Source organism: Indicator indicator, chromosome 38 (genome assembly GCF_027791375.1).
Source record: "Indicator indicator isolate 239-I01 chromosome 38, UM_Iind_1.1, whole genome shotgun sequence".
Taxonomy (NCBI): domain Eukaryota; kingdom Metazoa; phylum Chordata; class Aves; order Piciformes; family Indicatoridae; genus Indicator; species Indicator indicator.
In genome coordinates, this window is record NC_072047.1 from 1,470,841 (window position 1) to 1,498,158 (window position 27,318).

The window sequence follows — 27,318 nt, forward strand, 5'->3', positions numbered from 1 at the left end:
AAATACTGAAAGGAAGCCAAAAGAATCATAGAATCAGTCAGGGTTGGAAGGGATCACAAGGATCATCTAGTCCCAACCCCCCTGCTATGGCCAGGGACACCTCCCACTAGATCAGGCTGGCCAGAGCCTCATCCAGCCTGGCTGCAAACACCTCCAGGGATGGAGCCTCAACCACCTCCCTGGACAACCCATTCCAGGCTCTCACCACTCTCATGGGGAAGAACTTCTTCCTCACCTCCAGTCTGAATCTCCCCACTTCCAGCTTTATTCCAAAAGGCATGCACATAAACCTGACTCCAGAACAAAAAGGGAGTTCTTGCTTCGATTCATGCACTCTGGAGCTGCAGGGATCTAACAGGTGTTGCACCATTTAATCTGTTTTTTTTTATCATTACCTTATGTGGTTTTGAGCTCTGAGAGTGTCAGGAAGGGTGAGAAAGTCAAAAAAGAGGAGGTGGAGAGGTTGGAAAAAGATTCCTGATTTAGCTTCTTAATACAGGAACTAACTCCCTGATCTGCTTCCTTCTGCCAGGTAACTCCCTGTTGTTGAACTCATCCATGCAGCCTGACCTGACAGTGAGCAGGACCTACAGTGGCCCAATCTGCCTGCAGGATCCCATGGACAAGGAGCTCATGACAGAGTCCTCACTCTTCAACCCACTGTCAGACATCAAAGTCAAGGTCCAGAGTTCCTTCATGGTGTCCCTGGGGGTGACAGAGAGGGCTGAGTATCACGGAAAGGCACATCCTGGAACGTTTCCCCATGGGAATAACAGAGCTTTTGGTACAATCCAGGCTAGGAACAAGGCTGCCTACATTCAGAACCTGTCTTCTATTTCAACTACAAGTGAACTGAAGACCACTGCCATTTTTGGACACCTGGGTGGCCGTTTGGTGATTCCAAACACAGGTGAGTGGATCCTCTGCCCTTCAAGGCACATCAAATAATGGCAGATCAAACTTCATTTTCCTGGTGGAGCACTCTAGAAGTACATTTGGGTGTCAGAGACAGGGATTTTTGGGTGTCAGGGATGGGGTTTTGGGTGTGGGTGTCAGGGACAGGGTTTTGGGTGTCAGGGACAGGTTTTTTTGGGTGTCAGGGACAGGGTTTTTGGGTGTCAGGGACAGGGTTTTTTGGGTGTCAGGGATAGGGTTTTTTGGGTGTCAGGGACAGGGTTCTTTGGGTGTCAGGGACAGGTTTTTTGGGTGTCAGGGACAGGGTTTTTTTGGGTGTCAGGGACAGGGTTTTTTGGGTGTCAGGGACAGGGTTCTTTGGGTGTCAGGGACAGGGTTCTATGGGTGTCAGGGACAGGGTTCTATGGGTGTCAGGGACAGGGTTTTTTTGGGTGTCAGGGACAGGGTTTTTTTGGGTGTCAGGGACAGGGTTTTTTGGGTGTCAGGGACAGGGTTTTTTGGGTGTCAGGGACAGGGTTTTTTTGGGTGTCAGGGACAGGGTTTTTTGGGTGTCAGGGACAGGGTTTTTGGGTGTCAGGGACAGGGTTTTTTGGTGTCAGGGACAGGGTTTTTTTGGGTGTCAGGGACAGGGTTTTTGGGTGTCAGGGACAGGGTTCTTTGGGTGTCAGGGACAGGTTTCATTGGGTGTCAGGGACAGGTTTCATTGGGTGTCAGGGACAGGGTTTTTTGGGTGTCAGGGACAGGGTTTTTTTGGGTGTCAGGGACAGGGTGTTTTGGGTGTCAGGGACAGGGTGTTTTGGGTGTCAGGGACAGGGTGTTTTGGGTGTCAGGGACAGGGTGTTTTGGGTGTCAGGGACAGGTTTCTTTGGGTGTCAGGGACAGGGTGTTTTGGGTGTCAGGGACAGGGTGATTTGGGTGTCAGGGACAGGGTTTTTGGGTGTCAGGGACAGGGTTTTTGGGTGTCAGGGACAGGGTTTTTGGGTGTCAGGGACAGGGTTGTTTTTGGGTGTCAGGGACAGGGTTGTTTTGGGTGTCAGGGACGGGTTTTTTAGGTGTCAGGGACAGGGTGTTTTGGGTGTCAGGGACAGGGTGTTTTGGGTGTCAGGGACAGGGTGTTTTGGGTGTCAGGGACAGGGTGTGTTTTGGGTGTCAGGGATGGGTCAGGGGTGTTTTGGGTGTCAGGGACAGGGTGTTTTGGGTGTCAGGGACAGGTTTTTTGGCTGTCAGGGACAGGGTTTTTGGGTGTCAGGGATAGGGTTGTTTTGGGTGTCAGGGATAGGGTTGTTTTGGGTGTCAGGGACGGGTTGTTTTGGGTGTCAGGGATAGGGTTGTTTTGGGTGTCAGGGATAGGGTTGTTTTGGGTGTCAGGGACTGGTTGTTTTGGGTGTCAGGGATTGGGTTGTTTTGGGTGTCAGGGATTGGGTTGTTTTGGGTGTCGGGGACAGGGTGTTTTGGGTGTCGGGGACAGGGTGTTTTGGTGTCGGAGGTGTTTGGGTGTCGGGACAGGGTGTTTGGGTGTCGGGACAGGTTTTTTGTGTCAGGGACAGGTTTTTTGGGTGTCGGGACGGGTTTTGGGTGTCAGGGACAGGTGTTTTGGGTGTCGGGACAGGGTTTTGTTGGGTGTCGGGGACAGGGTTCTTTGGGTGTCAGGGACAGGGTTTTGTTGGGTGTCAGGGACAGGGTTTTGTTGGGTGTCAGGGACAGGGTGTTTTGGCTGTCAGGGACAGGGTTTTTTCTGGGTGTCAGGGACAGGGTTTTTTGGGTGTCAGGGACAGGGTTTTTTCTGGGTGTCAGGGACAGGGTTTTTTCTGGGTGTCAGGGACAGGGTTTTTTTGGGTGTCAGGGACAGGGTTTTTTGGGTGTCAGGGACAGGGTACTTTGGGTGTCAGGGACAGGGTTCTTTGGGTGTCAGGGACAGGGTCCTTTGGGTGTCAGGGACAGGGTTCTTTGGGTGTCAGGGACAGGGTCCTTTGGGTGTCAGGGACAGGGTTCTTTGGGGTGTCAGGGACAGGGTTCTTTTGGGTGTCAGGGACAGGGTTCTTTGGGTGTCAGGGACAGGGTTCTTTAGGTGTCAGGGACAGGGTGTTTTAGGTGTCAGGGACAGGGTGTTTTGGGTGTCAGGGACAGGGTGTTTTGGGTGTCAGGGACAGGGTGTTTTGGGTGTCGGGGACAGGGTTCTTTGGGTGTCGGGGACGGGTGTTTTGGGTGTCAGGGACAGGGTGTTTTGGGTGTCAGGGACAGGGTTTTTGGGTGTCAGGGCCAGGGTTTTTGGGTGTTAGGAAGAGGTTCTTTTCCATGAGGGTAGTGGAAGACTGAAACAGGTTGCCTTGGGAGCTGGTTGAGGCCCCATCCCTGGAGATATTCAAGGTGAGGCTCAGCAGAGCTCTGGGCAACCTGATCTAGTTGAGGATGTCCTTGATGACTGCAGAGGAGATTGGACTAGATGACCTTCAGAGGTCCTTTCCAAGCCAGACCTTTCTATGATTCTGAAGTTTAAAGGAAAGAAAGAGTAGAGGCTCCCTTAATGCAAACTTTGGGAAGTAGAGCATGTTGCCCACACAGGAGATGGCTGATCAGAAGAAAGCTTGGGACAAGCAGTCAAGAGGCATTATGCCTGTTTGAACTGCTCTGAATTACTGCCTCTCTTGATGTCTTTAGCATGAAAGTCATATTAATCAAAGCTGTTGCTTACTGGGATCCTGATCCAAAAGGAAGGCTCCCCAGGAAGGAGGTCGATATTGGATCAGTGTCTTATATAATGGGGTCACATTCAAAGCAGAATCTACATACATCAACATCTGACTCTGTTAGCATTGTCAGGCTTCATTATCTTCTTGAAGTCTGCAGCAGATAACAAACAGAGGTCTCTGGAGAACCCCTTCCACTCTGGATGAAAACCTCCAACGCAGCTTTCGTTAGCTTTTACTCCTGGCTTTCTAATTTTCCTTTTCTTTTAGCTTAATAACTGAACAGATTTCCATAGTGGGGCACTTCAAAGTCATCTGGTGTTTCAAAATTGGGCTGCACACAGAAACATCACAGCAGGGATGCTCAGTCTGAGGTGTTTAAGACAGCAGAGTTTGGTTTGTGACTTCAGAGGTTTGGGAGATGTGTTTTAGACTGAAGAAATAGTTTGTTACATTAGCACCAAATTCAGATCAAATAAAGGATGTTAAAGTCCAGATGTCCAGCTGCTACAGCCCTGTGGTCATATCCTACTGCATGCAATTCCTGATGTTGGACACTTCTGTTGGACAGGCTGAGGGAGCTGGGGGCGTTCAGCCTGGAGAAGAGGAGGCTCCAGGGAGACCTAATAGCAGCCTGCCAGTACCTGAAGAGGGCTGCAAGAAGGATGGAGTGAGACTGTGCAAAGGCCTGCAGGGACAGAACCAGGGGCAATGGCTTCAAACTACAGCAGAGCAGATTTAGATTGGATGTTAGGAACAAGTTCTTTACTGTGAGGGTGATGGAACATTTCCACAAGTTGCCCAGGGAGGTAGTTGAGGCTCCATCCCTGGGAATATTCAAGGTGAGGCTCTACAGGGCTCTGGGCAGCCTGATCTGGTTGGGGATGTCCCTGCTGACTGCAGAGGGGGTTGGACTGGATGACATTTGGAGGTCCCTTCCAACCCAGCCCATTCTCTGATTCTATCAAAATGGGAAATCACAGAATGTTGAGGTTGGAAGGGGCCTCCAGAGATCACTGAGATCAGATAAAACACCAATAGCCAAATGCTAACTTTGCTAGCAAAGAGGAGGGCATTTTTCAAGCTCTGGGGATCTTCATTCACTTTAAATTCAACCTTGTTTTATTTGACTACTGTGTCCAGGCTTAGCTCTCAGTCTCCAGTTGAAGTGAATGATTTAGAGCCCATGGAATGCACTCAGTTCCTCACAGACTGTGCTGGTGTTCAGCACTGCCTGCTACAAAGGCACTAAGCCAGTTAAGGCATCAACAAAGAAGTCCCTCACAGTGTATATTTAGCTGCTTTATTTAATTATAGTCCCATCAATTAGATAATTTAAATGCATATTTGGTCCACTTTGTGATTTATGTTCTTCCTTCTGCCTGTGGATGTGAGCAGATGAAATCTGCTCTCCAGCTGTAAATTACAGAGCAGTCATGTCACAGCTCAGCTCGGGTGGCACAGGCAAAGCCAGCCCCAGCCCTGGGCTGGGGAATCCTTTCACTTGGATTCACTAATTATTGTCTGTATGAACAACAACCACCACAACAAAAAGCTGTGGTGGTTCCCACACAGATGGATTTGGTCAGGTTGTGTCTCCATTCTGAGATTCCCTCTGATCCTGGGATTGATTCCAGGCTCGAAGGGAGTTGCATACTCAGAACTGTGTGGCTGCATTTTCCTTTCATCTGATCATGTTGTAGCCAGCACCAGTTTCAGAGGAGCCAATGGCCCTTCCAGTCCACCAGAGGCCAGTTGTGCATTGTCTCTACATCCACTGCCTCTGGATCCTAAAGCTCTGCCCTTGCTCTTGGTAGGAGTCAGCCTCTTGATCCCACATGGAGCTATTCCTGAGGAGAGTTCATGGGAAATCTATCTTGCCATCACTCAGAAGGAGTCCAGGTAAGAAGTACATAAAAGCACCCAGACCCATCCTGAATCCCTGGAACTGCCTCATTTAATGGATTTCTTGTCAGCACTAATGGAATGGGATGGGCACCAGCCACTCCAGCTTGCCTCTTGCTGGTGTGACCAGAAATGATCTCAAATACACATCCAGCTAAAAGCACTGGTGGGGGATGTCTGAAGAGAGGGGATGTGTGGAAAGAAGGAAATAACTGCAGATACTCTAAATATTAACTTACAGCCAAGTGATTGCTGGATTTTTTCTCCTTTAAGAACAGAAAGTTGCAGAGCTGCCTGGAAATTGTAAAGCCTAGAAATAGTTTTTTCCAAACTTGAAGTGAAATCTGTTTTTTTTTTTTTTTCTTTTTTTCCCTCCTCTGATATCTGAACTCATTTGTGAAAACTTTCATATTCCATCCCCATCTGCTGCCATAGGGTTTTGATCATTTTCAATGAAAGATTAAGATATGTAAAAGGAAGGAAGAGAGAGAGAGAAAAAAAAATATCACCCAGCTGTTTTATCTACAAGGGTTCTGCAGAAATGAATTAAAATAGGTTAATTAAAACTAAGCAGCAATTTTTTTTTTTTCTTTTGCCTGCTCTTCTCCTTTCCTCCTGGGCAGAAAGCAGAAGTAAAACAAACCAAACCAAAGAGTGGCACAGGGAGATGCTCTAAAGTGAGGCAAAAGCAACCATTCCTTTTCTTCACATAATTGAGCCAAGATTGATGTTGTCTTTCACCCTTCTGCGCTGGGTGGAACAAACCAGACTTGTCTAGCAGCTGCAGGCTGCACTGCCATGAGGAAGCCTTCTTCTGACTGCAGGAGTGAGAACTTGTTCTTCACAGGCAGAAGCAGGCAGTGTTTTGCATGTTTGCTGGGTGCAGTCACTCCACTCTCAGCTCAAACCTGTCTAAAGGCAGTGAGACAATTGCTGAGCTGAGCTGCTTTGCTGCAGCAAGGCCCAAGCACAGCTTTGTGCTCTCCACTCTTTCCCTCACTGCTCAAGGGGAAGGTGGCAGCTGGAGTAGGGACTCTGTGCTTGGATCTCTTCAGCCTAAGAATCCTACAAACACTTGGAAGCAACTGAGGCTTCTGGAGCATTTATTATGATGGCACTTGGCAAATAAAAAGCAGAACTGGCCTTTTGTCACCATGTTGTCTTCTTTTCCACTTCATCTCACAAATACTTGTACAGCTCCTCTGTCTCTGAAGTTGTTGGAACTTGAGCAAGAATGGTGATTTTTAGCTGCCTTCTCTGAGCTCCTGCTCTTGCAGTTACACAGAGGATGCTCCCCCCAGCTGATGGTTAGGTGTGCAAAGTCCACCTGCAGGATTGGAATCTGATTGATTTCAAGTGGAGCCTACCTGAGGGCTACCATCACTCCAATGTGTTATCCATGTGGGCTTGGGGGAACTTGGAACTTGCCCAGGATAGCCATGAAGTGATGGGCTCTGAGGTCTTTCCCAAACTGAACCATTCTATGATCCAAGGAATTTGCCCAGGATAGCCATGAAGTGATGGGCTCTGAGGTCTTTCCCAAACTGAACCATTCTATGATCCAAGGAATTTGCCCAGGATAGCCATGAAGTGAGGGTCTCTGAGGTCTTTTCCAAACTGAGCCATTCTATGATCCAAGGAATTTGCCCAGGAGAGCCATGCAGTGCTGGGCTCTGCACAGGTAGGATGGGATGGTTCAGCCATGCTGCTCTGGCAAAGCTCTGCAGGGCAGTGCTGCCAGGCTGGATGAGGTCTTGAGCAGCTGAGTCTAGCTGAGAAATGTCCCTGCCCATGGCAAGGAGGTTGGAGCTGATGGTCTCTGAGGTCCCTTCCAAACTGAGCCATTCTATGGTCCAAGAAAATAAGCACAGTAATCAGCTTACTGTTTTCTGTAGCAGATGAGTGAGGAACTTGGAATCTAACTGCAATATTTTACAGCTCACAGTTGGTTCTTTTCACTCCTTATTAAAAGAGCCTGACACACAATTATTGTCTTCCCCACCCCTACAAAGCCTACAGCCTGAAGGCACAGACGTTCTTCTAGGACCAGAAGTAACCTGTGGGCCCTCAGAGGTGTCTGTCAGCACTCCCTTTGCCTTGACCATCCCACACTGTGCAGAAGTGAATTCAGAGCACTGGAATATCCACCTGAAAAAAAGGACACAGCAAGGAAAATGGGAGGTAAGCTCAGACTTCTGCTCCCACCTAAAGGTTGTACCAACAATTGGACCAAGAGCACTGTGATTCCTGCAGGCACAGGTCAGGGATTAGCCAAGAGAGAGGAACAGGCAGCTCAGAGAAACAATTTGAAAAGAGATTTGGAGTTTTGCTAAGAAGCAGCAGAACTCTTTTCAGCTGTTTTACCAAGGTGTGCAAAACAAAAATAAAAAGGCTGCCTCCAAGGTCTAGCCCCTGTGATGTGTCCATCTCCTCACATCACTCATGGAGCCAGCAGCCTTTTATTGGTTCAAACCCTTGCTTTGGTAGATCCTAGCTCCCAAAGGGACTCAGCTCAGAGCAGAGAACTCTACCCACACAAGAATTTATCATGGCATAAAGTGAAGGAACTGCTTAAAAATGCACTCTTCCAGTTTGATCATTTTTAAAACCTAGAAGGATCCTCCTGATTTTATTTATCTGTTGAATATTTTTGTCACCCTGATTTCAAAATCAATTTAATTTTTATCCTGATTTCACAATCAGCTTAATTTTTTTTAATCCTCCTGATTTAACAGGTTTTTATCCTCCTGATTTCAAAATCAGTTTAATTTTTTATCAGCCTGATTACAAAATCAATTTAATTTTTATCCTGATTTCACAATCAGTTTATTTTTTTAAAATCCTCCTGATTTAACAGGTTTTTATCCTCCTGATTTAACAGGTTTTTATCCTCCTGATTTCAAAATCAGTTTAATTTTTTATCAGCCTGATTACAAAATCAGTTTAATTTTTTATCAGCCTGATTACAAAATCAGTTTAATTTTTTATCAGCCTGATTACAAAATCAGTTTAATTTTTAGCCTGATTTCAAAATCAGTTTAATTTTTTATCCTCCTGATTTCAAAATCAGTTTCATTTTTTTAATCAGCCTGATTTCAAAATCAGTTTCATTTTTTTAATCAGCCTGATTTCAAAATCAGTTTCATTTTTTTCTCCTCCTGATTTCAAAATCAGTTTCATTTTTTTTATCAGCCTGATTTCAAAATCAGTTTAAGTTTTTTAATCCTCCTAATTTCAAAATCAGTTTAATATTTTAATCCTCCTGGTTTCAAAATCAGTTTAATTTTTTAATCCTCCTGGTTTCAAAATCAGTTTAATATTTTAATCCTCCTGGTTTCAAAATCAGTTTAATTTTTTAATCCTCCTGGTTTCAAAATCAGTTTAACATTTTTATCCTCCTGATTTAAAAGAAATCTCATTTCTTTGGACACATTTTAAAGGGCGTTCAGTGATCACTCTGTGCCCATAAGCTCTGGAGGATCAGTGTATATTAAATGAAATATTTTGCCCTTTCCATTAGCTGAAAATGCATTTCTTAATCTTGATTTGCTGGGGAAATGAAGCTCTGGGCATTTGTTACCTTGGCATCTGAGGGTTTGTGTCTGCCCACCTGCACATTTTTTTTTTTTTTTAAAGCCCTCTGGCCATCCTCAGCTGCATCTGCTCAGTAAGCTTTCAGCATCAGCTGGGGAGGCACCTCCCTGATAACACCCTGAAGGGACAGCTCTAAAGCATGAACCAAACTGTCACCCAATGTGACAAAAACCCACGCAGGGTGGAAAGCTGCTGAAGTTCCCAGCAATGAAGTGTTGGCTGCATGTGTGTTGGCACTGCAGCACCCAGTAACTAAACAGATCCAATCAGCCTTCATTGTGCTGCTGCTGGAGCTGTTTGGTTCATTGCATTGGGGGGAGGAAAAAGCAGCAGTTAAAACATTCCTGGGATACCTCAACTCAATCCTTTTCATCCTCTAAGCCACTGTGGTGTTTGCTGCTTCTGTTTTTAAAGCATTTCAAGTTCAGCTTAGATTTCCTACTTCAGATGCACTCAGTGCTTAGTCAGCTCCAGCAGCGCTGGTTACAAGCACCCTGAATTAATGAGGAGGGTAAGCCCAGCCTGCAGACTGCTCAGAGACCTCATCTAATGATGCTGTAATGCAGAACTAAGCATGAAAGGCAGAAGGGTGGGATAGGTGGTGCTTTGATGAAGGTAAATGTAACTCTAATGGCTCTTCTGCAAGGGAAGGCAAATAACCAGCTCTTGTTCAAGGTTTGCTTATTGACTTGAATCTTCAAGGTGATTTCTTAACTTGACATTGTGGGGGAAGAAAAATTAGCCAGAAAGTGAAGAGCACTTGAAACAAAGATGCTAAAATTGCTCACCTACCATCATGGCTGTGAACTGTGCACCATCTATTGCCATAGATCCTGGGGCTGACTCAGGGCTAAGACTTGGGAGTATTTGCTCAACAGGGAAGGTGAAGATGAGCAGTGTGCAGCCTGGCTCTCAGAAACCCTTGCCCATCCCAGCTGTGTGCAAATAATGTCATGAGTCCTATTGAGACGATTTGGTTTGATTTTTTTTTTTCCTTTTTTTTTTTTTTTAACCTGAATTTCATTTTGCAGGAAGTGATGTCTGTGGAAGAGGAAACTGCTTCTTGCTACTGCCTGTTGGATCCTTATGCCTGTCACATTCTCTTAAACAGCTTTGGAACTTATGCTCTTATTGGGGAACCCATCTCTGACTGCGCCGTTCGACAGCTGAAAGTAGCGGTTTTTGGCTGCCTGTCTTGCAATTCTCTGGATTACAATCTGAGAGTGTATTGTATGGATAACACCCCTTGTGCATTCCAGGTAAATGCTTTCACTTTGTTCCTTCAGTGGTTGTTGGTTAGCCATAGAACACTGAGTGTTCTAATTCCCTTTAAGTGCTGGGCTCAGCCCCTGGGCAGCAGTAGTCCAGGACCTGACCGAATGCAAACTCTGTAGCTTTTGTATGCCACTGCTGGATGACTCAGGATAAGTCTCTTAAATGTCTCAGCACTGGAGTTGTATTTGTGGAGCTTCAGGAGGGGTCAGACTACCTCCATTCTTTGCCAGGCAGATGGAAACCCTCTCTGCCCACCTTCTAGACTGACCCCAAATCCTACGGCTGTGGTTCACGCAGTGCAGAGCCACCACTGATGTTATCAGTTTGGGCTCAGGGCCCTGGCTCCTACATGCCACAGGCATCTGCTGGCCCCTGGAGCCCAGAGGTGCTCCCCCAGGAGCACACAGTGTAAACCATTCTCATGTGAGGCAGGGCAGCTGTCATGCTCATTACCCTGTGGTGTATTAGCTCAGGATTTCCTCTGCTGTGTTTACCATTTGAGGAAGAAAAGAGAAATTGCTTCATCATCTAGTCAAACAAAAATTAAGTGATAATTGTACATTTCCCCTTTAAAAAAAGAAAATAAAAAACCAACCCCCAAACCAATCCCCCCAAATGGCAATTAAAATGAGTGTGATTTTTCTACATGGCATTCCAAGACAAAACAATGACATTTGCTGCCTTTTGCAGCCCTTAAACTCAGAAGCTTTAGCAAAATGGTTTTCTTTGGGGAGCTGAAATGAAGAGAGTTGTGACAGATGATTTTTTTTTTTTTTGCTTCCTTTTCCTATCATGCAGAAGAGAAACATGAATCTTAATGAAGCACACACTCCTGTCTGCCTTGCTGCTAATAAAAGCAAAGCCACTGCAAAGGATTGTTAGAGGCTTACAACAGCTTTGCAATTAGGCCCTTTAGAACACACAGTTCTTGGGCTACCAGGATTTCCCTGGTTGAGGCTGGGCAGAAATGGTTAGAGGAAGAATTGGCACTTTCTGTATTCACAGGAATGAGAGCAGGGTGTTGGTACAGGAGGAGACAGCTGTATGGCTATCAAATTGTCCTTCCCTTAAAAGCACACTGCATCAAATCCAGGCTGGGCAGGGACTGGCTGGAAAGCAGCCCTGAGGAGAGGGACTTGGGGGTGCTGGGGGAGGAGAAGCTCAACAGGAGCTGTCAATGTGCACTTGCAGCCCAGAGAGCCAAGCAGAGCCTGGGCTGCAGCAGGAGAAGTGTGGCCAGCAGGGCCAGGGAGGGGATTCTCCCTCTCTGCTCAGCTCTGCTGAGACCACACCTGGAGTACAGCATCCAGTTCTGGAGCCTCTGTTCCAAGAGGGATCTGGAGGTGCTGGAAGGTGTCCAGAGAAGGGCCATGAGGATGAGCAGAGGGCTGGAGCTGCTCTGCTCTGAGGACAGACTGAGAGAGTTGGGGTTGTGCAGTCTGGACAGGAGAAGGCTCCCAGGTGACCTTCTTGTGGCTTTTCAATATCTGAAGGGGGGCCCAAGAAAGCTGGGGAGGGACTTTTGAGGCTATCAGGGAGTGATAGGACTGGGGGGAATGGAATAAAGCTGGAAGTGGGGAGATTCAGGCTGGATGTGAGGAAGAAGTTCTTCCCCATGAGAGTGGTGAGAGCCTGGAATGGGTTGTGCAGGGAGGTGGTTGAGGCTCCATCCCTGGAGGTGTTTGCAGCCAGGCTGGATGAGGCTCTGGCCAGCCTGATCTGGTGTGAGGTGTCCCTGCCCATGGCAGAGGGGTTGGAACTGGCTGAGCCTTGTGGTCCCTTCCAACCCTGACTGATTCTATGATCAGCTGCCTGCAAGGGGAAAGAGTAAGTGGTGAACATGGCAACTACAGATTGGGTTGGATGGAGTATCAGAGTTGGGCTTAGCAAGTGTTGTGTGGCACTGTTAATTCCCTACAGGTACACAGCTCCTTGATTTTCACTCTCATAGAATCACAGAATCACACAGAATCAATAAGGTTGGAAAAGACCTCAAGGATCATCAAAGTCCAACCTGTCACCCAAGACCTCATGACTACTAAACAATGGCACCAAGTGCCATCTCCAATCTTTCCTCATGACCTCTAAGATCCCTCTAAGCTCATCCAGACCAACTACCAACCCAACACCACCATGGCCACTAAACCCTGGCCCCAAGAGCTGTGACCACAGGTTTCTTGAGCACCACCAGGGATGGGGACTCCACCACCTCCCTGGGCAGCCTGTTCCAATTCCGGACCACTCTTGCAGCAAAGAAATTGTTCCTAATCTCCAAGCTAAAACTCCCCTGGCATGCTTCAGGCAACGTCTTCTCATTCACTTTGTCCCTGTGTGAAAAGTACTTTTCTAACAGATGACTTTGCACTTTCTGCAGTTCCCAGTGTCTTGGGTAACTCTGGGCTCTGAAAATGAGAGAGCCAAGTCCTTTGTTCCTGGTATTTTGCCATGGTCCTGCTGACACTGTAGAATTAATGTGATTAAAGTAGAGCAGCATTTAAACAACCACCTTACACTTCAGAAATCCCAACGCATTGAGGGGATTTTTGACAGCAGTTATGAAATAATTTACTCCTTTTGCGGTTGAAAATCAAACCCTGAAGCCTCCCTTCTTATTCTTCCTTTCCTGCAAATCAAGAGTTAAAACAAAGCAAATGTCTGTAAAAGGCTTTAGAAGAGAAATCCATTTTTAGAGTTGGAGGAAGCCTGAGCAGTCATCACATCTTCGGAAGGTCATCATGATTCCAGTGGCTCTTCTAACAATAACTGCTACTGACAAGCACTAAACCCCTTCCATACACACAGATTTGATGTAATTTATGTGGATAGAAAAGGTAAATTTGGACAGATTGCTTGCCAGCTGATTTTTTTCAGACTTCTGCAAGCTTTCCTTCCTCACTGACACTTCTGCTGTAAGAGTACAGGAATAAATCTTGCCTAAGTACAGGCAGGGGTGATTTTTTTATATATATATATATGTATACACACACACCCCATTATGTTTTAAATTCACAGAATTAGATACAAATTGAGGCTGGAATACAGCTCTAGAGGGCTGTAGTGCAAATTCCTGCTTCAAGTCAGCCCTTGCAAGATTGTGCAGGGTCTTGTCCAGTAATTCTGAAAATACCCAACTGAAGCATTTTGTCTGATGTCTACACTTGGGGTGTTTCTTGGAGTACCCTTCAAAGTCCTGAGAGTACTTTCTCACCAAAAGTGCTCTCAGCTTGATCTGTAGCTGGGCAGAGCATTAAAAAGCTGAATTCAAATACCAAGGCTAATTGTGTTCCTCCAGAGCACAGGAGGGACTAAATGACAGTGACATCACACCTTCACCAGTTTCCACTTTCCTCTTTGGAGGGAAATAACTTTACCTGGAAAGGGGTTGGCACAAGTCTTGCCTCCCTCTTCATGCTGCTGTTCCAGAGCACTCTGTTGGTAAACTTCTCTGTGATGGGATCCTGTGGGATGGAATAAAGATAGAAACAATCAAACTGGTTGGCTTTGGCCTAAACCCCCCAAAAAAGGTGAAGATGTCCTCTACTGGGTGGCAATACCCTTAAAGATTCCTTCAAAGTGCTGCACTCCCAGTCTGCCATTCCTTGGGTGCTGGCCAAAAGGAAATTCAGGGTCACAAGCACCATTGCTATGTCCAGGGAAGTAGAGCCTGCCCACACCAGTGGTGAAATGCAAATGGCAATGCCCATCAGCTGGCCCTGGAGAGAAATACCCCCACTGCTGTACCCTGATGACTGAGGCAACTTCCCTGGAGATGGATTTTCATCACATGTAGTAATTGCTCCTAAAGCTGAATAAATTCTTTCCTCCTCTGCCACTGCAGGAAGTTGTTTCGGATGAGAGACTCCAAGGAGGACAATTGCTGGAGGAACCTAAGCTGCTGCATTTCAGAGGGAATACCTTCAGCCTCCAGATATCTGTCCTTGATATCCCTCCTTTCCTTTGGAGAATCAAACCATTTACAGCATGTCAGGTATGTGTCCATTTTCTCTGTTTGATCTTAGAGGCAGCAAGAGAGATTTTTTTTTTTCTTTCACTGCTATTGGCATAATAGCAGTGAATTTGCCTTTTAGTTTTGAAAGGTCTGGTTTTACCCTCTGGGAGTATGCAACAAAACCACATTGCCTTTAAATGATTTTGACAAACACAGATTTGGTACAGAACAGAATGCTTTCAGTTTGCTTTGTGGGGTTTGTTGGGTTTTTTTCTTTTCCTTTTCACAAAGCTGTTCAGTGATGAACACTTTCCAGTCCCCTCTGTCGGCCACAGCGGAAATTACTGTTGCTGCTCTTTGCCAAGAGGAAGGCAGAAAAGGCATTGCAGAAGGAGAAACAGACCCTAACAACCCAAATTGCTCTGTGTGTGACAGATTAGACAAATGGCCTGCAGAAAACAATGCTGTGCTGTCTGCAAACAACTCTGCTGATAAGCAAAGTAAGAGCTTTTGCTAGCCTAGCCTCAGTGTTTCTTTGTAGTTAACTCAGGGAGGATTATTTCTGCAAAGTTGTTATTTCTTTGGGGCATTTCCTCCTTTGCTGGTTGTGAATCCCTGATGCAAAGTCTTGAGAGTGATTCAGAGGCCTCCAAATACTTTGTGTGTGGTTCAGCACTTTTCTTGATGTTGTGTGCACCTTCTATGGATAAATATATTACTTATGGAATATTAAATTGGGGGATTTTTGTTCTCTCTTGGCAAGTAATAGCCTGGTTTCCAGTCAAAACTGAGCTGTAAGGTGCTGTTAAGACAGGAAAGCCAATGCAAATTCCTTCTACATTCATCTCCACACAAGGACCTCATTTTGCTGAGTCTAACAGGAGAGGCACAGCCCCAAGCAGCCATTAAATTTATTGCTGCAAGATAAAAACAAAACCTGAAAAGTCAGAGGAGGGAGCCACAACCCAGAGAAGGATGTTCAGGAGGCTGTGCTGGCTTCGGGGCAGGCACAGAAGAGCAGAACTGCTGAAGGTTCTGATCCTGCACAGGCCATCATCATCCTCAGAGAGGCCACTCAGGGCTGGAGAGAGGCATGTGCCAAGCCTCTGCTGACAGGAGGGTCTGACCTGCTGCTGGCACTGAAGCCAGTGAGGTATTTACCTTCCATAACAGAGTAGTTTGGGTGAGTTGGGCAGCTGGGAAGTTGTTCCCAGCAGAAACTGCAGAACAGCTTGCACTGGCTTTGCATTTCCTCTCAGTGGGAATGTTTTGTGGAACATCCCAGCTCTGCTGACAGTTCTGATTTGGTTCCAGCCTCTTTCTGTATGTAAGAGTCTGTTCCTCCACGTGGGGTTTCTGCCAGTGTTTCCTTGTTTCCTCTCCTACCCACCACACTTTAAAGCCCAGCTGGCTGTCCTGGCTGGCAGCAGCAGCTGAAAAGAGCCTGCTCAGTAACTTTCTGTTTGGTTCCCCAAGTGAAACCACTCTCAGATAGCACAATAAGGAAGATTTATGTTAATGATGTCTCAGATAAGTGAGGATCCTGCTTCAGGGCTTGAACAAGTGACTAGATGATGTGAAACTGTAGTATCAAAGCAGTTAATGGCAGGTGGTAGTCAGCCCTGCTCCAGACTAGGCAAAGTGCATTTGTTTGTCCTGGCCCTCCTGCAGGAGCAGATGCTGAGTGCTTGGCTTCCTGCCCACCATGTTCACAAGTGACTAGAGGGAACCCTTAAAAACTGGTTGGGTGTTAGAGAGGGAAGAGGGTGTGACAAGCATGCTAAGAAGCCCAGCAGGCACATTTTGGGGGTTAAAAGCAGCTGCCTGGCTAGCATCTTGTGTCTCTAGGAGGATGCAGTGTCTATCTGTGGAGCTGAGAGATGATTTACATTCCCTCTGTCTGCTAGGAACTTAATTATGAAGGGAGAATAAAACCAAAAGCATTTCTGGAATACTTCAGACACTCATCATTCCACCATGCTTTGCCTCCCTGTATTACATTCCATATAATTCTTTTCAGCTGAGTGATTCTTCCACTCTGAATGAAAGCCGAGATGATTACTCTGGAAAAATCTAATTACAGCTGCTCCACTTCTAATATTTTGCTAATGTTTTCTTTATCACTGTTGGTGTCTTACTACTGCTACCCAAGCCAGGATCTAAGCACAGAGCTTCTCATTATCCATCACTTAGGGCATCATTACAGAGAGCCTGAGACACTGCAGCAGCAGCAGCAAACTGTGTCAGCTCTGAGTGCTGTGATGCTCTCCCTGCTTTTAGTCATGACTGGACTTTGGAGTAAGGCTGAGGCTGCTCTTGGAAGTTCTATATTCTCAGGTTACCAGGGGTTTTACTATGTTTTTACTATGTGCATGCATTCCTGGCTACACTGTGCAACACCTCAGAGGGTTTATAGCTGAGGTTAGTTTGGAAATAACAACTAAAGTGTTCTGAAAGTGTAAAGAGAAGAGAGCTTTGGCATTTCAAACCAATCCTCCCACAGAAGTTAGCTCTCTACTATTTCCATACAGTTCCAGGAACCCAAAGCAACCAGAGGTGCCAGAAATCACTGCTGGTCAGTTGCTGCAGTTGTCTGTAGTGTTTGCTGAGGGCTTTCATCCCATAAACTGTCCCTGGCTGAAGTGGAGGAGTTACTGAAAGTAGTCTCATCCTGTTACATTCTGTGACTAAGAAGTAAGCTGCAGGTGACTCCCCAGGCAGGTGGAGGATGGGACATTGCCACAGCCTCTACCCTGTCATGCTCTGTGCTGCAGCCACAGAGGAACTGCAGTTCTGGACGGGCAGCTCCTTTGCTTCAGCTTCTGTAGTACAAGGTGATGGCAAGGAGACACAGATTAGAGCAAGAGCTCTGATCCCTGCCTAAGGGGAACGCAGTACATCTTTAAGTCTCATGTTAGCCAAGAGTGTCTCATTGTTTGTGTCACTGAACGGAATCTGAGCTTTCAGCCCCTGCAGCAGCCTTGGTGTTTATCAACTGAACCATCACTTGTTAGCTTTGTCCTGCACTGACTTTGCAGGGCTGTTGGTGAAAACACAGCTGCACAGAACTCCCTCTCTGCTCAGCTCTGGTGAGACCCCACCTGGAGTACTGCATCCAGTTCTGGAGCCCCTATTACAACAGGGATATGGATATGCTGGAAGGTGTCCAGAGGAGAGCCATGAGGATGAGCAGAGGGCTGGAGCTGCTCTGCTATGAGGACAGACTGAAAGAGTTGGGACTGTTCAGTCTGAAGAAGAGAAGGCTCCCAGGAGACCTTCTTGTGGCTTTCCGGTATCTGAAGGGGGCTCCAAGAAAGCTGGGGAGGGACTTTTTAGGATATCAGGGAGTGATAGGACTTGGGGGCAATGGAATAAAGCTGGAAGTGGGGAGATTCAGGCTGGATGTGAGGAAGAAGTTCTTCCCCATGAGAGTGGTGAGAGCCTGGAATGGGTTGTGCAGGGAGGTGGTTGAGGCTCCATCCCTGGAGGTGTTTGCAGCCAGGCTGGATGAGGCTCTGGCCAGCCTGATCTGGTGTGAGGTGTCCCTGCCCATGGCAGGGGGGTTGGAACTGGCTGAGCCTTGTGGTCCCTTCCAACCCTGACTGATTCCATGATTCTGATTCTAGAACTCATGGACTGTTGATTTGTGACTGTTGCAATTCTCTCACTCTCTCTCTGGTACCTGCTGCCCTGCTCTGGTGGGATCCATCCCCTCAGGAAGTTCCCTTCTCCCGCGTGTGGTGCAGCAGCCCCAAGCCGCTGCACTGTGCCTTCTCCCTGGAGCGCTACACCCCTGCCACCACCCAGCTCTCCTGCAAGGTCTGCGTGCGGCAGGTCAAGGGCCACGAGCAAATCCTGCAGATCCAGACATCCATCCTCGAGGTACTGTGGTCACTCTGTTCATTTGCTAGCCTGAGACACCATTCCTCCCCATTTCTGTCCTTTTTTTTCTCTCTCTCTCTCTCTGGTTCCTTCTTTCCTGTTTGAGACTCTAACAAGCAGAGACAGGCTGATGGATTCCCCCTCCAGCAGAATCCGAGCACAGAGATTCTGCAGGGCTAAAAATAAATTTGTGTTTGAGTTGGTGCTGAGAGTTTGCTTGCAAAAAAAAGTTTTGAAGCAGTTTGCAGGGTGGTGAGAGGTGACAGGAGCTGGGTTGTCTGTGTGCTGTCATGCCACTGGAGCACTTCTGTGCACACAGGGCTCTCTTGCCTTTGCTGCAGCTTTGCTAGGGGGTGAAAAAATCAAACATGTAGCCAAGGGAGCTGGGATGTGTCCTACAGGAATGGAAACTTCAGCAGCTTATTTATTGATTTTTTTTTTTTTTTTAAGATTATTGAGCATCTTTGTTGATTAATCCAGATGAAAGCTTCTGGATTAAAGACATGGCCACTGCTGAACACTCACTGCACAGAAAGCAGCCAGTGAGGAAAAAAAACCACAGCCATCATTCTGTGCTCAGAATTCAGCCAAGCAGTTTTCTGGTTCTTTATTGTTATTCCATACAAAACTTCTGTCACTTTCTCTCTATCTCAACACGATGTTGCTGCTGCCTTTTTTTTCCCCCTTCCCTGTCTCTCTCTTTTTAAAGGGAGCTGTCTGTCCACTAGCCCCCAGAGCATGTTACAATCCTGCCTTCAAATGGATGTGCTGTGGTGTGGAAGGGTTTTTTCGTGCCTATCTCCAAAGTGATTGAAGAGTGAGGAGAATTTGACTGTAAAATAGATATATAAATAACAACTGAATCATAGAATTGCTCATTGCTCTGCAATTCCCTCAACTAAGCAGGTAGCAGCAGCTTATCTCACATGTGCAGGGGCTGAGAATTTGCCATTGTTGTGCATATTTAACATAAAGAGCCAGAGCAGTGCTACATCCCCAGCTCCACTGTTCCTGGGCATGGATGGCTTTGGGGATGTGTCATAAATGTTATATGAAGAGGCTATGGCATGGTTGTTTGTTTAATATTTATGCTGCATCACACTGAAACGAATAATGCATGGAAATGTGACTGCTACACAGAACTGGTGGCATTTCATAGGCAAAGAAGGGGCCAGGTCTACAAAGGGACCTGGATTCCAGAGAGATTTGGAATATGGAAGAGCTGAGGTACATGGAGGAATCACAAATGAGAGATTTGTCCACGTTTTAGCCTTAAACAACCCAAGATTTAGACATCCTTTTGTGGTTCTTGTGGCACTCCCTCTAGCCATCATTGCTCCACATCTGTACCACAACAACAAGAGGCATATAGAAGGCAAGTGACACTGTTTGAAATGATTTCATCCATAAGTGTCTGTAATGTTCTGGAAGTTCTTTCACAATGCAGAATCTCTCTTAGCTGGTTCATGTGCTGGTGGCAATGCTACAGCCTACAGCTCAGGTTTGATTCTTTCTTCCTCCAAAAGCAGATTGGATAACCCTAACGGCTCTATGGAGATGGTTTCACTGCAGATTCCTGCATAACCAGAACTGTCTGCACTCCCAGATGGCCTGGTCCTGAACAGGCTGTGCAGCAATCCTGCCTCTCTTCCCCATTCCTGACCAGGAGTGTATGGAGGGCACTTGGTGCCCCTCTGTCACTGTGCTGCAGAGAGCCTCCAGAGGCAGCTGGACCACCCAACACCCTCACTAACTGCTCTGCTTTCCTGTTCTGTGCAGAATGAGAGAGAGTCCATCGCTTTCTTTGCTCATGATGACAGCAACTTCCCTGCACAGCTGGGTCCCAAAGCATTCAAAATCCCCTACTCTATTAGACAACGAATCTGTGCCACCTTCGACACTCCCAACGCCAAAGGCAAAGACTGGCAGATGCTAGCACAAAAAACCAGCATCAACAGGTAAGGGAAGGCTGCTGGGAGAGGTGAACACTCACCCAGGCAAGGGCATTTGGTTGCTGGTATGGTTTCCTTTGTTTCTTTGCTGGTATTAAAGATCTGTGCATAATCATTAATGTTCTCACTCTTAAGGATCAGCTCTAGTTCCTGTACTCTCTTATCCACAATTAGCTGCTGAAAAGAGGGACTGCCCCTGCCCTGCCTGCTGGGTGCTTCTGAGGTCCAGCTCTTTCTTCTGGACTGGATGTTTTCTTTGTACACTTACAAGATCAGGGTCTTGGTAAAGTACAAGACTGTAGAAGGATTTTACCCCATGGTGCACTGAGAGAGCAGTGGTGTAAAGGACAAGTACTTGCTGAGCCTACTGATGATGCTTTCCAGATCTGATGCTGCTGGGCAGCATTTCTGTACCTCAGAATATACCAGTCCCTTGTTCCTTCTCCTCCTGCTAAACTGAGCAAGTGGCACTTGAGGAGTGAATGCACCAATGTGTGTCCCTGGGAGGGTTCCCTCTGCTTGTCTCATCTAGGGCTTGCTGAAGGGTTTTGGGTTGTAAACCCATCTGCATGCCACTGTCGCATTCCTGGCAGCCACAGCATCTAACTGTGTCTCCTTTTAGGAACCTCTCCTACTTTGCTACCCAAACCAGTCCCTCTGCAGTCATCCTGGACCTCTGGGAAGCTCGACATCAGCACGACGGTGACCTTGACTCCCTGGCCTGTGCCCTGGAAGAAATAGGAAGGACACACTCCAAAATCTCAGACATCACAGAGACTGAGATGGAGGAGCCTGACTTCAGCTACAGCAGACAGAATGGACTCTAGGTCCCTTTTCTCCACTCAAGAACCCATGGCCAGCTTTGACTGACACTAGAGATTCTGGTTGGCAGGGAGGACACGAGGGGCTCTGCACAGTGAGTACGGAAACAGACACTCAGTGCCACCACCTAGCTTTGGGTTGGAGGAGCAGAAGCAGCCCTAATTAAAATCACCTCAGTAATAAGGAAAACACAAGCTTTTCTCCCTGGCCTCTCCAGCTAAAATTTGTCTTTCATGTCAAAACCAAACCCTCCACATCTGTCAGTCCTGGGGCAGGAAGGAGTGAGGCAGAGCCCTAGAAGGTGAATGTGATGACATCAGGATGGATTTAGGAGGCCAGTGCTGATGTACTGCCTAATGAAAACCAGCCCATGCAGCAGTGAGGGGTGAAAGCCACTGGAGGTTAATCCTAGTTGCTGGGTTTGTGTTCTGGGGGCCTTGAGTCCCCTTTCTCCTGCATCTCTTGCCTCACCCTACTGATTTGGTTTAAAATGTCCTCATGTTGTCACTGCTACAGGAAGGCTGAAAATCTGGCCTCATCCTGGTCAGATGGTTAAGGGATTAGAAGATCTCCCACCTCCTTTAAGTGATATAATGCCCATGCCAAACAATTCCCTTAAAAAAATATTCACTCCCCTACTGGATGGACATTTGCTGCAGAGCTTTTCCTGCCTGTTCTGTTAACAAAGGAACAGAACAAACCCTTCTCTGAAATTATTCTGGGTGGGAGAGGGAGATTTTCTACAGTTCTCAGTCTGCAAACATTCACTTAATCCAAAAATGGTTCTTTGGGGGTGGATTTGAAGTACCAAATAGAAGGCAGGAAATTGCCAACTCTATTTTAACAAGTTTAGACTTTGTGGGATTTTTTTGTTTTGTTTTGTTTGTTACTTTGTGTTCCTGAGGTTAAATTAAAAGTGAAGTCAACCAGCAGCTTAATTTTGCTTCAGTTTCAGATAAAAACAATAAACCCCTACAGGGTATTGCCAAAAAAATTGGCTTCATTTCCCTAGCTCCCATGGAATTTCCAAGCTGTGCAAAGGTGGTTGGGTCAGACTTGGGTTAATAATAATTTTTGCATTTATTACCAAAAACCAGGATCTACCTAGAGAATTTTCTGTTTTCTTTTTCTCCATCCATTTCATACAAAATGAATTTATTGCTTCAGCTGAACCAAAAAGAGAGCTGTCAGTGTGAGTGGCTTAGTGAAACTGGTGCAGAGCCAAATGGAAGCAGTATTTTTATTCCTGTATTCTGGAAAATTAGCCAAGGGGCTGTTTAGGTCTGGCCCTAGGCTGTCACTTTTGGTGACAGGAACACAGCCATCACCAAAACCAGGAACAGAAATGAGACCTGAGGAGCTTTGAGAGAATGCAAAACATGGAAAATGAGCACTCTGGTTTTTTTTTTTTTGTTTGTTTTTTTGTTTTTTTTTTTTTTTATTAACCCCCATCTTTGGCCAAGAGCAGCAGGAAAAGTCACAGGGTGAGGTGCTTGGTGTGCAAATCTAAGCCTCTGAAAGCATTTCTGTAGCCAGCTCTGAAGAGGACAATGAACAACTCTTGCTGTAGGACTTGGCCTGTTCTCCTTGAGCTGAAGTTGTAAAGCTCACTGCTTTCCCAGCTCAGCAGGCTTGGAACAGCCTTAGACTTCTTAAAAAAAATAATTAAAAAAAAAAAAAAAAACAACCCTTAGACTTCCCCAAACATTTTCTGCACTTTAGGATTTCATGCAGCCTGACGTGAGAGTTCCTGTTTGCATTGGGAACTCATAATGGCTGCAAGCATATTTAAGCCTGAGACAAAAATACCAGCAGCTTTGGCAGCAAGCTGTCACTGTTTGCAGCAGCACATGGCTCTAGCTGTGTTTGAATTATATTTCTACTGACTTCCAGTCCTCCTCCTCACAAACCTGTTCTTCATTGGATAAAATGTCATGAATTTAAAAAAAAAAAAAATATAGGGAATGGCATCCATGGCAAAGCAGTGGAGTTTTAGTGAGCTGCTGTTGTCTGGGAAACCAGCTCCAGACACTCTCCAGCATTAATTTGTTCTCAGTCTGAATATTAAACCTGGATTTGAGGAGAAGCTGACTAACTACCACCCCAAGGACCAAAGTCCTACCCTGTAGGTGCTGAATTGTAGAAGAGATGGAGAGATTTATTCTTCCTATTGTCTAAATACACCTGAGCTACACGCAGCTTCTGGAGTCAAAAAGAGCTCTTTTGGAGCTCAGACCTTGAAGCTTTTTCTCAGAAATTGCACAGGGTTCACTTGCAGGATTTGGATACCTGTGGAAAAACCTCAATGTGCATTGGCACTCACCTCTGCCTACTGTGTGCTGGGAAGGGAGCTGGCCACCAAAATCCAGAAGTTCTTCAGTCTCAGGGTGGTGAGGCTCTGGAGCAGGCTGCCCAGAGGGGCTGTGGATGCCTCCTTCCTAGGGGTAATTCAAGGCCAGGCTGGATGAGGCTTTGAGCAGCTGAGTCTAGTTGAGAGGTGTTCCCTGCCCATGGTGGGGAGGTTGGAGCAGATGATCTCTGAGGTCTCTTCCAACCTGAGCCATCCTGTGAAGATTCCAGCCAGCTGCCCTGCACCTGACATGGAGAAAGAGCTGCTTTGATTTTGCAACACCACAGAATCTACTTCAGTTTATTTTCATCTTCCTGAGCACTTTTTTTCCCCTCAGATATTTCTGTGCTGTGAGTCATTTCAGACTAATAGTTGCATTTTAAAAATTACTTACAATTTTGTCACCAAAATGGTGCAACAGTCCCAGCCCCAGCAGGCTGCAGCACCCTGAAGCTAATTTACAGTTTGGGTTTGTTCTGTTTTGTTTTGTTGTTTTTGTTTTTTTTTTTTTTTTTTAATAACCCCTAACTTTGGAATCTCTTCCCCAGTTTACATCCAAATCCTTTGAGCCACCAGGAAAAGGAAACCCTGCTCTGTAGGTTTAAATTCGACTTCAAGTCCCACAAACCCAGGATGTACTCCCACAAAAAAATGTTATTGCCCTTTTTGTAACAGATGAAAAGTTATCAATTCCATTCTGAAATAGAGAGAACTATTTTTGTTGGTATTTTTCTCCCTGGCATTATCATCAGCAGCAGCTTTCCTCCCCTCCAGTACGCAGCTGGTGTTCAGCAGGTTAAGAGAAGCTTTATCCAGCATGAATCACTGGACCAGGGATCCTGTCCTAGGAGCAGGAATTATTAACATCATACCAAAGGGCTGTTCTTTCTTTGTCACATGAAGAGTGCTGCATGAGAGGTTTAAAACATTCAGTGGCTGATCAATTCCAGGTCATATTTTCCCCCTACCAAAAATACAGCTTAGGTAGACAGAGCAGCTACAAGTGAGGAACTGCTGCAGGCTTTTCAGCATCAGGATTTATTTTTTTAGGTTTTTTCCTTCCTCCCAGTCTGTTTCTGCCTATAAAACATTGATTTCAGCAAAGGGCTGCATTGTTACTTGCCTGGTAATTAACTGAGTGGAAAACAGGAGGCTGTTTCTAAGTCCTTAGATGTTCAAGGCCAGGCTGGATGCAGCCAAAGCAACCTGGTCCAGTGGAAGGTGTCCACACAGCACCTGTAGCCACAAATAAAACTCAATACACTGAAAGACAATGGATGATTTCAACCTGCTCTAGTGGGAGGTGTCCCTATCCATAGCAGGGGCTTGGAACTAGGTAGTCTTTAAGGTCCCTTCCAACCCAAACCATCCTAGGAAGCTGAAGATTTGCCTTTCCAGCCTTTCCTTTACTCATTTGTGTTGTACCCACTGAGTTCTCCCATGCTTTACACAGCAGCAGAAGTGGTTTAATGCAATTCACTGAGAATCTTTTCCACTTTAAACCTGCTGAAGAACATTTTGGATGGGTTGGTTGTTTGTGGTTCATGCTTTGGCAGAATTACTCCCTGGAGAGTATTCCTGCTTCAGAAGAGGCTGGCATGGTTTCCACTGTCCTTTCTGGGATGCATGATGATTGTCTAGGTAAAACTGCTTAAAAGAGGAAGGAAATAAAGGAACTTAAACCACTAGGTACCCACCACACAGTAGCTGTAGGCCAGGAATCAAACTCAATATGCTGGTGAAAGATGAATGATTTTAACCTGGGCTAGTGAGAGGTGTCCCTGCCCATGGCAGGGGGGTTGGAATTGGTTGATTTCTAAGGTCCCTTCCACCCCAAACCATTCTAAGCCTCTATTGCTTTCCTAGCAACTCACAGTCTAGCTCTCTTATTACCCCTCCTAGCCTCAACAGGGGGCAAAAATCTCCTGGCTCTAAGGTTGCAGCCTCACTTAGAGAACCACTGGATGATGACAGTGTCTGCAGTGCAGAGAACTGAACGGAGGTTCTGCTGATTGCCACAAGTGCAAAGCTGTCTGGCAGTAAGTCTGTGTTCACTGTTCTGTCCACACAGAAACTCAGTGTCCTAGGAATTTGCCACTGTATTTTTTTTATTTATTATTATTTGGGTATTAGAGGTGAAATAGTAGAGACTCTGCTAGTGTGTCTCGTCTGGGGCTCGGGTGGGGTTAGGGGGTGTGTTGTAATTTTTTCAAGCTATTGCAGAAGCTGCTTTTAAACTAAGCTGTTCAGTTGTCTTGAATAAACTTAACTGGTTTGGGCTTTCCAAGGGAATCCAGGGTGAGCCAGGATTCAATGGGTAGCCTCCTTGCCTTGCTGTCACAGGGTAAACTAGAGCTGAAGTCACTTGTGATAACTTAGCTATGGGCTGGGGGAGAGTAGCTGCCCCTTCCCTGACCTGTAACGTTGTGTACTGTAACCTGCTGAGATTAGACACTCACCTACTGTAGAGCTGTGGTTTTTGTCAGCAGCTGCTTAGTTTGTCTGCCCCTGGTGTGATAACCTTGGTTGAGAATAGAATGTACTTCTGCAGATTTGAGAAGATGTCAAACCCCTGTGTTATCTGGTCTCTGTATATAAATCTTGTTGTCTAATCCCAAGAGGGAAATGTGTAGCACAAGATGAAGTTAAGGGTGTTCTGCACCCAGCCTGGAGGGGCTGGGGGCAGACACAGGTCTGCCAGCAGAAAACAAGAAGGTTTCTTAACAACCCCTCACTTGGAACTGACTGCAGCTTGAGCTTTGCAGTTGAAAGCAGATAAGAGCCGGTGTTTCCCATACTGAGCTTTGGGATGTGAACTGGTTAAGCAATTCCTTATTTTCCCCCCATTTGTTGCACTGAAGGCAGAGGGTGAAAGAGCTTTACATGAAGCTGTAAGACCTCAAATCTGAACCCCAGCTCCCAGTGCTGAACCTCACAAAGTTCCCCATGCCCCAGTAAGCAGCACACACCCCCCTGTGCCTCACTGGGGCTGTGGCTAATCCCTGCTTCTGGTCTGTATTTGGGAACAGCAAACTGCCATCCTGTCAGTTGTGGCTTGGGAGATGCAGCTGCCTCCTCCCACCTCAAGCAAAATTGATGCCCACTGTGACTCTCCTGCTGTTGGTTTATTAAGGATGCACCTTTTGGATCATTTGGATGAAGTCAGCTGTGATGCTGGTCAGCCTGGTGAGACCAGAACCAGCCTTACACCTGATTAGAGCCAACTGAAAAATTCCCATTGCATTTTCAAACTCCCCAACCTTCAGACCAGTGGAAAAAAGAAAAAAAGAAAAAAAAAAGGAGGGGAAACCTCAACCTAACCAAATACAGAATACACAGGAGTTTGTTTTAAAATAAAAGATGAAACCCCACAAGTATTCTCCTAGAGACCTATTTTCCTCTGCTGCTCCTTTCTTTCTGAAACAGGTTCATGAAAACGTTGGTTCTTGCTCATTAGACTTCAACATTGTTCCCTCCCTCCCCTCTTCTCCCCACAGTTTCAGTGTGTTTAGGACTGAATTAAAAAAAAGAAAAAAAAGCAGAGAGGTTGGAATGCTTTCTTTAGGATGAAGCTGAAGGAGTAGGGAAGAGACAGAAGAACATTAACTTAAAAAGCATGGCCTTGGCTTCATACCACACTTTCTGTGCCTTGTTCTCTCAATGTAAAAAAATTCTGAATGTTGTACAGTAAAATACTTGGGAAAAGAGACTCCTTGGAAAAGGCTGCACTGGCTTCTTTTTTTCAGCATATGTACATATATAAATATCTATACATTATATATATTTGGTAATGCCAAACAGCTGTGTTATATTGTACTGGGGGGGAGAAAAAAGTAATAATGGACAGTTTGGATGTTTTATGTAGAGTTTGCAAAAAAATAAATAAAAATTGTATGGCTCTGGCCTTTTGGAGAGAAATGTACAGAGGTAAATTACTGCATATGTTATTTATGAATAAAGAGTCTTTTACTGACATCTTAGATCCTC

At 46.1% G+C, this 27,318-nt stretch overlaps 1 protein-coding gene across 1 annotated transcript in view; it reads left to right on the forward strand.

Annotated features, from left to right (window-relative positions):
- The window catches only part of UNC5D (unc-5 netrin receptor D), an 85,740-nt gene extending 64,754 nt beyond the window's left edge, over positions 1-20,986 (forward strand). The window contains exons 12-19 of the mRNA XM_054396590.1: positions 533-910; positions 5,420-5,504; positions 7,520-7,688; positions 10,133-10,360; positions 14,215-14,364; positions 18,043-18,207; positions 19,987-20,165; positions 20,782-20,986. Coding sequence (XP_054252565.1) covers positions 533-910; positions 5,420-5,504; positions 7,520-7,688; positions 10,133-10,360; positions 14,215-14,364; positions 18,043-18,207; positions 19,987-20,165; positions 20,782-20,986 — 1,559 coding nt within the window. The remainder of the gene's footprint in view (positions 1-532; positions 911-5,419; positions 5,505-7,519; positions 7,689-10,132; positions 10,361-14,214; positions 14,365-18,042; positions 18,208-19,986; positions 20,166-20,781) is intronic.
- Positions 20,987-27,318: the final 6,332 nt, after the last annotated feature.